The sequence below is a fragment of the Pristiophorus japonicus genome, chromosome 12 (genome assembly GCF_044704955.1).
Source record: "Pristiophorus japonicus isolate sPriJap1 chromosome 12, sPriJap1.hap1, whole genome shotgun sequence".
NCBI lineage: Eukaryota > Metazoa > Chordata > Chondrichthyes > Pristiophoridae > Pristiophorus > Pristiophorus japonicus.
In genome coordinates, this window is record NC_091988.1 from 61,319,135 (window position 1) to 61,333,498 (window position 14,364).

General features: G+C 45.8%; 1 protein-coding gene across 2 annotated transcripts in view; it reads left to right on the forward strand.

Moving 5' to 3' along the window:
* Nucleotides 1-2,323: 2,323 nt before the first annotated feature.
* The window catches only part of twf2 (twinfilin-2), a 139,229-nt gene continuing 127,188 nt past the window's right edge, over nucleotides 2,324-14,364 (forward strand). The window contains exon 1 of one of the 2 annotated variants that reach the window (XM_070895557.1): nucleotides 2,324-2,410. In XM_070895557.1, coding sequence (XP_070751658.1) covers nucleotides 2,386-2,410 — 25 coding nt within the window. In that variant the 5' untranslated portion in view covers nucleotides 2,324-2,385. The remainder of the gene's footprint in view (nucleotides 2,411-14,364) is intronic. The other variant, XM_070895559.1, reaches the window with a different exon arrangement.

Here is a 14,364-nt window from a genome sequence, read left to right on the forward strand (position 1 = left end):
CTCCTGCTCCTATTTCTTATGTTTATGAGCTTCTTGCGTGTTGCTGTTGGCGCTGCATCTCATCCAGGCAAGTGGAGACATTCCTGACTTGTGCCTTGTAGATCTGGCTGGTGGATGTCGCTGTGTATGGAGGTGGTCCGCGGGGCGGGGCAGGGCAGGGAAATGAGCTGCAGTGTGGGTAGCTGAGCGCAGGAGGGCGCTGTGTCTGGAGAATGAGCTGCAGTGTGGGTAGCTGAGCGCGGAGGGCGCTGTGTGTGAAGGTGGTACGTGGGGCGGGGTGGGGGTATGAGCCGCAGTCTCATCATCATCATCATCATAGGTAGTCCCTCGAAATCGAGGAAGACTTGCTTCCACTCTAAAAGTGAGTTCTCAGGTGACTGTACGGTCCAATACGAGAATTACAATCTCTGTCACAGGTGGGACAGACAGTCGTTGAAGGAAAGGGTGGGTGGGGAGTCTGGTTTGCCACATGCTCCTTCCGCTGCCTGAGCTTGTTTTCTGCATGCTCTCGGCAACAAGGCTCGAGGTGCTCAGCGCCCTCCCAGATGCTCTTCCTCCACTTAGGGTGATCTTTGGCCAGGGATTCCCAGGTGTCGGTGGGGATGATGCACTTCATCAAGGAGGCTTTGAGAGTGTCTTTGAAACGTTTCCTCTGCCCACCTGGGGATCACCTGCTGTGAAGGATTTCCAAGTAGAGCGCTTGCTTTGGGAGTCTTGTGTCAGACATGCGGTCCGTCCAATGGAGCTGTCGAGTGTGGTCAGTGCTTCGATGCTGGGGATGTTGGCCTGATCGAGAACACTAACATTGGTGCGTCTATCCTCCCAGGGGATTTGCAGGATCTTGCGGAGACATCATTGGTGGTATTTCTCCAGCAATTTGAGGTATATCCTCTATATGGTCCACGTCTCTGAGCCATACAGGAGGGCGGGTATCACTACAGCCCAGTAGACCATAAGCTTGGTGCCAGATTTGAGGGCCTGGTCTTCGAACACTCTCTTCCTCAGGTGACCGAAGGCTGCGCTTTCACACTGGAGACGATGTTGGACCTCGTTATTGATGTCTGCCCTTGCTGATAGTAGGCTCCCGAGGTCTGGAAAGTGGTCCACGTTGTCCAAGGCCGTGCCGTAGATTTTGATGACCGGGGCAGTGCTGTGTGGCGAGGTCAGGTTGGTGGAGGACATTTGTCTTGCAGATGTTTAGTGCAAGGCCCATGCTTTCATACACCTCGGTGAAAATATTGACGATGGCTTGGAGTTCAGCCTCTGAATGTGCACAGACGCAAGAGTCGTCCGGGTTCTGTAGTTCGACGACAGAGGATGGGATGGTCTTGGGTCTAGCCTGGAGGCGACGTAGGTTGAAAAGGTTCCCATTGGTTTTATAGTTTAGTTCCACTCCAGCGGGGAGTTTGTTGAGCGTGAGATGGAGCATTGCAGCGAGGAAGATCAAGAAGGTGGTCGGCGTGATGACACAGCCCTGATTGACCTCAGTCCGGACATGGATTGGATCTGTGGTAGATCCGATGGTCAGGATCACGGCTTGCATGTCGTCGTGGAGCAGGCAGAGGATGGTGACAAACTTTTGGGAGCAGCCGAAACGGAGGAGGACGCTCCATAGTCCCTCGTGGTTAACAGTGTGAAAGGCCATGTACAAAGGTTAGTGCTGGTCCCTGCATTTCTCTTGCAGTCACACAGTGAAGATCATGTCCGTTGTACCCCGTAGTGGACGGAATCCGCCCTGTGACTCTGAGAGGAGCTCCTCAGTCACAGGGAGACGGTTGAGGAGGACTCTAGCGATGACTAGTGTGCGGTGTGGGCAGCTGCTCGCGGGAGGGCGCTGTGTGTGGAGGATGAGCTGCAGTGTGGGTAGCTGAACGCTGGAGGGCGCTGTGTGTGGAGGATGAGCTGCAGTGTGGGTAGCTGAACGCTGGAGGGCGCGGTGTGTGGAGGATGAGCTGCAGTGTGGGTAGCTGAACGCTGGAGGGCGCTGTGTGTGGAGGATGAGCTGCAGTGTGGGTAGCTGAACGCTAGAGGACGGTGTGTATGGAGGATGAGCTGCAGTGTGGGTAGCTGAACGCTGGAGGGCGCTGTGTGTGTGGATGATGAGCTGCAGTGTGGGTAGCTGAACGCTGGAGGGCGCTGTGTGTGGAGGATGAGCTGCAGTGTGGGTAGCTGAAAGCTAGAGGGCGGTGTGTATGGAGGATGAGCTGCAGTGTGGGGAGCTGAGCGCGGAGGGCGCTGTCGGACCGCTGCTTGAGCTTGAGCTTGAGCTTGAGCGACGGCGTGGCTCCGCCTCCAGTGGCAGTCAGCGGCTGGCGATGAGGGGGCGTCTCCGTTCTGGTCGGCGTCTCTCTCCGTGCAGCCGACGTCCACAGCAGCACCTCAACAATGTCGCACCAGACCGGGATACCCGGTAAGATAAACAATGTCGGGAGGTCGAATATTACATTTTAGCGATGACCTTTTTATTCTTTATACATAACGGGAGGCGCAGGCCCGCCGCTTTATTTGCAGTATGACCGTTTTTTTCTCAGCCCGGTTCTGTTGCTGGGGAAACCCGGCGCCTACCGCCCTCAGCCCGTCACCGGAAGTCCCGTCCCGAATGCGCGCCGATTGGTCATTTGCTTGGTTCCGGTCCGCGGGGCGCTTGCTGATTGGTTGGCCGCCGCGTCCATCAGGGCAGGACGAATGATGCCTGGGGACACACAACATGGGCTTTAAACCCTGCTGGCTGCATTTATATCTTGTGTTTGTAACTTAGATTTAAATGCAAATAAAGAAAAGAAAAAATGTGCAGCACAGTGTCTGTGATGCTTGCGTAGGGTCACATCATCCTTTGTGTTCATTGTCACCATTTTGGTGGAAAATAAATCTTCTCCCCTCAAAAAATCATAGTTTATTGAGACCATTTTGGTGGGAATTTACTCTCCTAGATCATAGTTTAGTGGGAAAACTTAATTCAATATCGCACCAAAACCTGCAGCAATGACCATTTCAATTTTAAATCAAAATCTGAAATAATGCCCTGGGATCTTTTACGTCCACCTAAGAGATAAGATGGGGCCGTGGTTTAACGTCTCATCTGAAAGATGGCACCTCTGACAGTGCAGCACTCCCTCAGCACTGCACTAGAGTGACAGCCCAGATTTTTTGTGCTCAAGTCTCTGGAGTAGGACTTGAACCCACAACCTCTGACTCTCAGGCAAGAGTGTGACCCACTGAGCCACAGCTGTCACAGACAAAGAGAAAAAAACTGAAAGTGCACAACAGATCCATCTGCTTCTGTAAAGCAAAAGGAGATGGGTTTTCCCTCCACCCCCCTCCTTTGTTAGAATGGCAGAGTTGGGGAATGAGCTTATAACACTAGGGTTCAGAATGACACCAAACTCCTTCCGAAGCATCGCGTTTCATGTCTGTGGTGTCTGGTGAGCAGATGACATGAGGGACGATTGGCGGGACGCATCTCACCACACCACAGTCACACCGTCGTTAGCAGCTGGTCGCAGAACAGCATCGACACAAGCTGGGAGCTCCCAGCTGGGAAATGGTCCATGGCACTAGGTAGGCTGTGCAATCTAAAAATGGGGGAGATTGTAAAAATAACAGGAAATGCTGGAAATCTCCACGCGTCAGGCAGCATCCGTGGAGAGAAACAGAATTAGGGTTCAGGTCGGTGACTCTTTGTCAGAACTGGGAAAAATTCGGAAAGATTCTTAAGGAAGTGCAAGGGGGCCCTGAAAGAGGGAGGGGAGGAAAGAACAAAAGGGAAGGTCCATGATGGAGTGGCAGGCAGGAGAGATTTGAGAGACAAAGGGGACGATGGGCTAAATTGAGATGGTAATGGCACAAGTTAGGAAACAAAGATGAGTCTAGATGGGATGTGAATGGCGGAATAATTACCAGCTGCCTTGGGAAACAGAGAAACAAAATAGAAAAGTGAGGTTGTAAAAAAAAAGGAGGAAACGGAACAAAATATGAGCAAAATATTTGTAAAAATAATGGTCTGAAGCAGATTAAGGGTTGAGGTATTAAGCAGATTAAGGGTTGAGGTATTAAGCTGCCACCTCTATGTAATTGATGTAACAAAGATTAATTCGAATAACCGTGCATGTTCTCAACATGCTGTCAATTGGACCTGGGATTTGGCTTATTTATTCGAATCTTTGGTTATTCTCCAAATCTTTTGGTCTTTTATGACCTATTGTGCCTCATGAGGAGTAGTTGAGGTGAATAGCATAGATGCATTTAACATATAAGAACATAAGAATTAGGAACAGGAGTAGGCCATCTAGCCCCTCGAGCCTGCTCCGCCATTCAACAAGATCATGGCTGATCTGGCTGTGGACTCAGCTCCATTTACCCGTCCGCTCCCCGTAACCCTTAATTCCCTTATTGGTTAAAAATTGGTTAAGGGGAAGCTAGATAAACACATGAGGGAGAAAGGAATAGAAGATAATGCTGATAGGGTTAAATGAAGAGGACTGGGAGGAGGCTCGTGTGGTGCATGAACACCAGCATGGACCTGTTGCGCCAAATAGCCTGTTTTTGTGCTGTGCTTTCTATGTAATGTCAGCAAGATTTGCAATGCCATCATGTGCTGTTAATGCACAATATTTCCCAGGCGACTTAAGCTTATTTTATGAATTTGCAAATAATTTAATCAAATCAGATGGTCCCTGCTGTAATTTGCTTAATTTAATATAAGCACATTGCTTTTTATAAACTTTCTATATCCCATGCTACTTGAGATCTCTTGTTTACCCCACTACGGGTCTACACTTTGATAACATGCTCCAGATAACTGAATGTAGATTAAAATCCAATCTTTTAAAGTTAAATAATTTGTCAAGTTATTCACTAACTGTACATGTAAAATTTTTCTTTTTAAATCCACAAAAATACATTTTGATGCTGAAGTGCCATTAGTGGGGAGTTGGTGGGTGGGGGTGGGGGGTCAGATTCTGAAACTCTGAAGTTTTGCAGCTTTGACTGCAATTTTCATGGTGTCTCCTTTAGAGTTCCCGAGTTTGGTATCTATACATCATGCTGTGTGTTCCATAAATAATTTTCCCCTACACGCCGAGGTCACAGTTTGTCATGAGGAGCAATGTTCCCTTTAAGCTGCGCGATGTTCCCAGGCCGTCAGCCCTCCGGCTTTTAAAAGCAAAACCCGCATATGCGGATTTTTTAATGGGCTGTGCAGCCTGTTAAAAGGGCCTCACAGCCTCCGCCCCCCCCCCCCCCAAAGAATTAGAGGGAGCATTGATATGGAGGTGCATAGTGGCGGGAGGGCCTTAAACTGTGGCCCTTCCCCATCGTGCCTTTGCGGCGGCTGCACCAAACTTTCATGTATCCCTCAGCACATAGTCCCGGACCTTAGAATGTGCCAAACTGCAACATTCGGTCACGGACAGCTCCTTAATCTGGAAGACTAGCAACTTTTGGGGGAGTTGCCTTTATTACCCTTGTACATTGGCCTTCTTTGACCTTACAAAGGTCTTTGACACTGTCAATTGTGAAGGGCTATGTAGCGTCCTCCTCCGTTTCGGCTGCCCCCAAAGGTTTGTCACCATCCTTCGCTTGCTTCACAATGACACGCAAGCCATGATCCTGACCAACAGATCCATCACAGACCCAATCCACATCCGGACCGGGGTCAAGCAGGGCTTCGTCATCACACCAACCCTCTTCTCGCTCTTCCTCGCTGCAATGCTCCATCTCTATCAACAAGCTCCCCGCTGGAGTGGAACTAAACTATAGAACTAATGGGAACCTGTTCAACCTACATCGCCTCCAGGCTAGATCCAAGGCTGTCCCATCCTCTGTCATCGAACTACAGTACGCGGACGACGCTTGCGTCTGCACATACTCAAGAGGCTGAACTCCTTCATCGTCAACACCTTCACCAAGGCGTACAAAAGTATGGGCCTTATGCTAAATATCCGTAAGACAAAGGTCCTCCACCAACCTGACCCTGCCACACAGCACTGCCCCCGGGTCATAAAAATCCACAGCTCGGCCATGGACAACGTGGACCATTTTCCATATCTCTGAAGTCTACTATCAGCAAGGGGCAGACATCGATGATGAGGTCCAACACCGCCTCCAGTGTGCCAGCTCAACCTTCGCTTGCCTAAGAAAGAGGGTGTTTAAAGACCAGGACCTCAAATCTGGAACCGAGCTTATGGTCTACAGAACAGCAGTGATACCTGCCCTCCTATATGGCTCAGAGACATGGACTATATGCAGCAGACACCTCAAAGCGCTGGCGAAGTACCACTAGCACTAGCAAGATCCTGCAAATCCACTGGGAGGATAGATGCACCAACATCTGTTCTCGCTCAGGCCAACATCCCCAGCATCGAAGCACTGACCACACTCAACCAGCTCCGTTGGGCGGGCCACATCATCCGCATGCTCGACACGAGACTCCCTAAGCAAGCAGGTGGGTAGAGGAAACTATTCAAGGACACCCGCAAAACCTCCTTGAAAAAGTGCAACATCCCCACCAACACCTAGGAATCCCTGACCCAAGACCATCGAAAGTGGTGGAAGAGCATCCGGGAGAGTACTGAGCACCTCGAGTCTCATCACCAAGAGCATGCAGAAACCAAGCACAGACAGTGGAAGGAGCATGCGGCACCCACCCTTTCCTTCAACCACTGACTGCCCCACCTGTTACAGAGACTGTAATTCCCGCATTGGACTGTACAGCCACCTGAGAATTCACTTTCAGAGTGGAAGCAAGTCCGAGGGACTGCCTATGATGATGATGAGTCCTGGGCCTTGGAATGTGCCAGTCTGCAGCATTCGGTTGTGGGCAGCTCCTTACTCTGGAAGACCAGCAAGTTTCGGGATACTTGCCTTTATTCCTCTTATGGACCTGCTAGTAAATGGTCAGAGCGTTATTAACAGTGGCCAGGAAGCATTTTGGATGCAGATTGCTGCTTGGGAAAATTTAAAGAAAAAGGGAAAGAACTCTTTCCCTCTTTGAAAAAAAAGGTACACGCAGCAATCTACATCCTGCCTACTGCTTGGTACTACCTCATAGCAAATGAGGATGAAAGCAGATGAGGTGAGAGAGTATCTGATGACGAGCATTAGTGTCTTAGCAGGTCCTGTTTTGCTGCTTTGACCCTTGAGTGCTTGATTGGATCAAGTACTTGGAGTTCTCCCTGTACCCTGTTCCCGCACAGCTGCATTGAAAATGTCACTTGGCATCTTCTCGTAGAGGTGTCCTCCAAAACCTAAGACATCTTGTAAATGGCCTTCATATGACAATGGAAAGAATGATCTCACCATGTTCGCTCCACTGGGTGTGTGTTACATTGCTAAAGTATGACTGTTTTGTCAATAACAGTGTGAATGTAGTCGTGTGGTCTGCAGACATATTATGCAAGGGTTGAAATGAATCCCTTCACATGTATATCCCAAGCTCACATTACCCATTTGTTTTGTACTCTGATTCCACCATGAGGAGTGTGACTGATTGCGGAAGCAGGAGGACATCAGGCGGATGGCACTCGGCAACCCTCACAAGATGGACTTTGTATAAATATTCATGACTAAGCATTGTGTTACCTGTCCCCAGCTCAAGTGGACCCTCGGCTAAAATATTAATTGAATGAGCGAATTCACTTTACTCCCCCTGCAGTGCCAGTCATCAGCCGTCGTCAGCTCCATGAGGGACAACAATCAGCCTCGGTTTTTTGTTGTTATCTGTTGAGAGGAACTTTCAGCAAAAGATTGGGCTACATGCTGTATTTAATAATGAATAAGGTGTGTATCGTGCATGAATAATGCATTGGCGCAGTTGGATTTAGTGAAATTGTCAACTTGCCCTGAAGTGCATTAGTAACAATGAGTTTTTAGCTACATTTTTGCAGGGCGGGGTAGCATTTGATCTTTTAGGAAGATGAATGATTTTTCCAACAGAATTTTGACAGGGACTGTTTTTGTTTAAACTGATCTTTAACTTTATCTATATGGTAAATTGTTCTGTAGGTTTTAAATGTTGTTGCTTTTAAGTCGATTATCCTGGGTTGTGCAATCATGTTTTAAAAATAAATACTGGTTCATCAAAACAGTTGACAGTCATGCACATGTCACAAAGTCAGGTAAAAAAAAATGCACTGTCATCTCAGCTCGTTCAGTGAAGTGAAGCTTGCTTTCAATTGGAGTCTAGTGTCGTCAAACTGAATAGAGGGAGAAAAATATATGTGAGTAGAATGGGTCTTGATCAGAATTTAAGGCAGATCAGCCTTGAAGTGGGACTGGTGCTGCATTTACAATGAGAAAAGGATGTTAGTTTTGCATTAAAAACAGAAAAAGAATACTCAGCAGGTCAGGCAGCATCTGTGGAGAGAGAAACCGAGTTAACGTTTCAGGTCGGTGACCTTTCGTCTCAGTTCTGATGAAAGGGCATCTGTTTCTCTCTCCGCAGATGCTGCCTGACCTGCCGAGTAATTCCAGCATTTTCTGCTTTTATTTCAGATTTCCAGCATCCGCAGTATTTTGCTTTTGTGCTAGCTCTCATAAAACCTTTTGTTACTTTGGGTTTCTCACAATCCAATTGACCAAATGTGAAGGTCCACAGTCTGAGATCCAGGGCAACAGAGAGTTTGAGGGATAAAGAAAAAAAGAGAGACTTGCCTTTCACAACCACAGGACGTCTCAAAGCACTTTACAGCCAATTAAGCACTTTTGGAGTATAGTCACTGTTGTAATGTAGGAAACCGAGCAGCCAATTTGCGCACAGCAAGCTCCCACAAACAGCAATATGATAATGACCAGATATACTGTTTTTGCGATTGTTGGTTGGTTGAGGGATAAATATTGGCCAGGACATCAGGATAACTTCCCTGCTCCTGGGATCTTTTACATCCACCTGAGAGAGCAAACAGGGCATCGGTTTAAGGTCTCATCCGAAAGACGGCACCTTCGACAGTGCAGCACTCTCTCGGTACTGCACTGGAGTGTCAGCCTAGATTTTTGTAGTCAAGCCTCTGGAGTGGGACTTGAACCCACAACCTTCTGACTCCGAGGCATGAGTGAATCATGGCTATCCATGTGTCCTGTATGGTGATATAAAACCTACTTTTCTACATCAGTCCCTAATACAGCAGCAAAGGTGAATAGAAGAAAACAAAGCACCGTGTATGTCATGCACGCTGACTGTGGGATAGCAGAAGCAGAGAGGGGTGGTCTAAGACTAAACTAAATCATTTCCAAAGCCAGCAGATAGAAGGATGTTGCATTCAAAAGTGAATCTGGTTGAGTTCAGTTCCTTTCAAACATCAAATACAGAATTACCATTTACCAGACCTGCGCTGAAGCAAAACATCAGAGAAAGAAATAAGGAAAAAAAGACTTGGATTTATACAGCTCCTTTCACAACCACCGGACGTCACAAAGCACTTTACGGCCAATGAGGTACTTTTGGAATGTAGTCACTGTTGGAAACGCGGCAGCCAATTTGCGCACAAGCAAACAGCAATATGATAATGACCAGATAATTTTTTTTGTTATGTTGATTGAGGGATTAATCCCTGCTCTTCTTCGAAATAGTGCCATGGGATCTTTTATGTCCACCTGAGCGAGCAGACGGGGCCTCGGTTTAACGTCTCTACCGAAAGACGTCTCCTCCGACAGTGCAGCACTCCCTCAATACTGCACTGGAGTGTCAGCCTAGATTTTTTTTTTGTGCTCCAGTCCCTGGAATAGGATTTGAACCATCAACCTTATGACTCAGAGGCAAGAGTACTACCCACTGAGCCACAGCTGACACTATGAGAGAAGGAGAGAGAGGAAATTAATCTTGCAAAATGTTAACCATTTTTACAGCATAATTTTGTAATCTTTGTACCTCAGTGAAAAAGATTATGGTCCTTTCATTAGGGACCTAAAGAAATTTGATTTATCAGTGATTGTAGTATTTTTGTTTTACTAAGCAGTGCACTACTGTATAAAGAGGATGGTGTATGTTATTTTCTATTAACACCAACTATGATTTTATGGCTCTTGCTATCAAAAGGTATGTTGAACATATGGGTGCCACAGTGATGATTTCCTACACACAATGTGCTACAGGAAGGAGAATCACCATGGTCCACTGTCTGCCCTCCGCTTAATTATTTATTTGTATCTCGTGATTGCTTTACGTTCAAAAGCAGTAACTCAATATTAGTACCTCACCGGTAACGTGGAGCTACGTGTTCATGTCAAGTCTTTGTTTATTGTATTTCCTCCAAATTGTCCCTCCAAGTTTTACCAGCCAGACGCAGCAAGGTGGTACGGCACATAGAAATGTCAAATTTACAATGACACTATAGGTGAAGAATCTTGATTAAATATCACGACTTCTCAAAGGAACCATAGCTAAAGGTATTGAAATGCCTTTGAATGTACTGTACAGATTTTTTTATGAATAAAGTAAATTTTGAAATTTAAAAAAAAAGGAACCGTAAAATAAAATATATTTGACTGGAGCTAATGATTTTAATTGTTCAGTCAAGCGATTTTTACTTTCATTTATTTATAGTATTTGCCTATTCTTACTCTTGACAGCATACTTGGAGCCATAAAATTGTAAAATTATTTGATAAATATGCAATAGTTGCGATTGCAGTTCAGACTGCAAAAAAGCTTGCTATTTGTTTTTAGAATATGTATACTGCTGTCATAAAGACTGAAGCACACGCATCAATTTGCATCATCATTGGTAACAGGTTCACATCCTTTGCCTGTGAAGCTTCTGGATGCACTTGGTTTCCTTGTCGACAAAGTACTCAGTTGAATTGCTTGTCTTGCGCAGTTTTGTCCCATAATTTCAACTGAGGTACAGACGGTGGCCACATTATAGAAAATGGGAACTTGTGGGTATAACACCATTGAACATTTGTTGTGCTAAGGCCATCCATGTGCATGACATCTGTTCGGTAATTGTGATCATACCAGTCTAAATTTCTATATCCGAGTACAGCTTCAAAGGATTGCTGTCTGTTTTGAAGATAACTGTCCACAATTTTGGTGGTCTTATCTGAGGAAGGATATACTTGCCTTGGAGGCTGTGCAATAAAGGTTCACTAGATTGATCCCTGGTATGAAAGGATTGTCCTGTAAGGAGGGATTGAGTAGATTGTGCCTATACTCTCTGGGGTTTAGAAGAATGAGAAGTGATCTCATTGCAACATATAAAATTCTTACAGGGCTTGACCGAGTTGATGCTGAGAGGTTGTTTCCCCAGCTGGAGAATCTCAAACTAGGGGCAATGTCTCTGGACAAGGGGTCGGCCATTTATGAGTGAGATGAGGAGGGTTGTGAATCTTTGGAATTCTCAACCCAAAGGGCTGTGGATGCTCAGTCGATGAGTACATTCAAGGCTGAGATCGATGGATTTTTGGACACTGGGGGAATCAAGGGATATGGAGATCAGGCGGGAAAGTGGAGTTGAGGTTGAAGATTAGCCATGATATTGAATGACGAACCAGGCTCGAGGTACTGTGTGGCCTACTCATTTTCCTAACTTAGTGTTCCTGTACTATTTGGATTTAATTAGTAATAAACATTGCATCCATCAGACTCTAATGAGAAATGAAGGGTTGTTTTGAAAATGGACGATATAGTGATACTGATTATTGTAGTCAGAGGGTTAGCATCCAATGATTATGCAGGTGGTTCTGGACCATCAGTCATCCATGTGTATATATACATTGGCCTGGCAAAGAATGCCATGTTACTTTATTTTTCACAGATTCTGTTATGAATGCTATTACATTTTTCCAGTCTCCGGGAGCTGACCAAGGTAGTATTGGAAGGCTAGTTCTTCTGTTGGGAGTTACTACACACGTGTCATGTTCATGATTTATGAAGCTGCTCCCTCTCAAAGATCATTGGAGTTTCTGATCGATGTATTTCAACGGTGCAGAAAAATGCATTTGATTGACTGAAGGGATACTTGAGATATTTAATAAAACAAGAGGACTCCGGGAGCATTTAATTTCTAGTCATCATAGTGAACGGTGTTGAAATAGCTAAGAATGAAATTGAAAAGAGACCAAGGAGTCTTAGTAGACTAAATTCTGATCCAAACAAGGCAGAGCAGCAATCGGCAAAGCCAATAGGGTGTTGCATTACATAGCCAAAATAATGGAATATAAGTCAGAGGAGGCAGTAATCGAACTCGCGGTGCTTTAGTCAGGGCTTACCTTGAATACCACATCAAGTCCTGGTCGCCAGGAAACGAGAGGCATTGCAAAGAAGAGCCACAAAGCTGCTCCCCCAATATTGGATCTAAGTTATGAGGAAACACTGGAGAAAGTTCAACTGTAAAGGAGTTGATCTTATAGGGGTATACACGATCCTTAAGGGTATAGAAAATGTTAACCAGAAATACTACTTTGGGCTAGAAATTCAGTTGGAGGGCTCCTAAGGTGCTAATATCGCCAAGACGCTAAATTTAGCAGTTTCAGCGCCCGGAGAGTGGAGCAGAGCGCTAAGGGAAGCCTTCCATACTTCTCTCCGTGCGCTAGGTCGGGTGCGCAACTGAAGATCCCGTGCTAAAGAGTTGGCGTCATAGCGCCCTAAAGAAGGCATCTCCCTGCAAACAAAAATCAGACCAAAATTCACAAAAAACATTCGCTATGCATTACTCACCCCAAATAAAGTTAAATCGCAAAAAGAAAAAATCCACAAACCAGTGACACTTGCCTGATGCAGTCATACCTTCTCTTAGTGCCCCGGGACAGCTCTGCATGCCAGGCTTTCTCTGGCGAGGTCACCATGGGTCGCTACGAGCAAACCAAAGTTTGTTTCCGGGGGCATTGCACACCAGCACAACACTCCAAGGCAATGATACTCAGCGTCGTCGGTAACTGCACACTGAAGCTGCCAAGCGGCGCTAGTGTCGGCGCTTGCTTGCGCTAACCCTTTAGCACCCCTCGCGGGAGATGTTATCCAACCGAATTTTTCCCCCTTTAAATTAAGCTGCAAAAGGTGACACAGGTTCAAACCAGTAAAAAGTAATTTGGGGACTATTGTCATGAAATTCTTCTTCACCCAGAGAGTGATCAACTTGCGGAATAAACTTCCAGGTAGAGTAGTGAAAGCAAAAACACTGGCATCGTTTCAGATACAATTGGATGGTGCAGTTGGGGGATGTTAAGATCTCTCTAGATAGGAAAAACAGCCTTCCTCATTGATAAATATCTTGTGAGCTTTTCTGTTGGCAGTGATAACTGTTCAGGAAGGAGTGGCCAGAAGATGCACTAAGTGTAGAAATGCAGCAAACAACCCACAGGCCCTTGCATTGCCAATCAACGCACTGAGTCTGCTAAAAATAAATATATATCTGTTTAAGTGGCCAAGAAATGGATGTGTTATTTATGCCTTTATGCTAAAACCTTTCCAAAAGATCAGAAAACACAACAATGTCTAACCATATCATTTGATGCTAAGACTATTAGATAAATCTACTTACAAGGGGTGAGAATGCATAGGATCAAAAGGCTACTGGGGTTGGGGAGACCTGGAATGTGGAGCAGCAGGAAGCTGAGACAGTTGTCTCGGATTTGGAGATGAAGACATCTATGAGCTCCTTGCCAGAAGTGACAACAGTGAGGAACAGATTAAAATATTGGAAATAATACAATATTAACACAGTTTAACAAAATACTAATGAGCTTTAAAATTATACAGAGAGTATGCTCTTTCTGCAACCCCTTTAGTATCCATCTGGTTCGGGTGAAGTATGTCCTTCCTGAACAGATTCCCTCTGTTCCAGAACAGGTCCAAATGTCCCAGGTATCTGAAACCCTCCCTCCTTCACCATCTCTCAAGCCACATGTTAATGGATCTAATCTGTCCTTGCCTAACCTGCCTAGCGTGTGGCACAGGAGCAAAACCACCCTTGTACTCTTCAACCTTGGCCCTAACTCCTCATTCTGCCTCCTCAAAATCTCCCTCCTACTCTTTCCTACCTCATTGGTTTCTACATGGGCCACGATTTCTGGCTGCTCTCCCTCCCTTTCCATAGGGTTTCCCACCCGCTCTGTTACGTCCTTTCACCCTGGTGCCAGAGAGTCAACACACCATTTCTCCTCCTGCAGCTGTCATATTCTTGTCTTCCCCCAGTTTTCTATCTACTAAAGAAGGAAAGAATTTACATTTATATAGCGCTCTTCATATCCTCAGGACGTCCCAAAGCGCTTCTCAACCAATGAATTACTTTTAAAATGTATCCATTGTTGTAATGTACACACATACTTTGGTTGCTGTACAGTTTATCAGATACAATGCATGATGAATGGTTTAAGTTGAAAGTTTATTTTGTATTTTCATATTTTTATGGCATGGTGCAATTGCATTGGA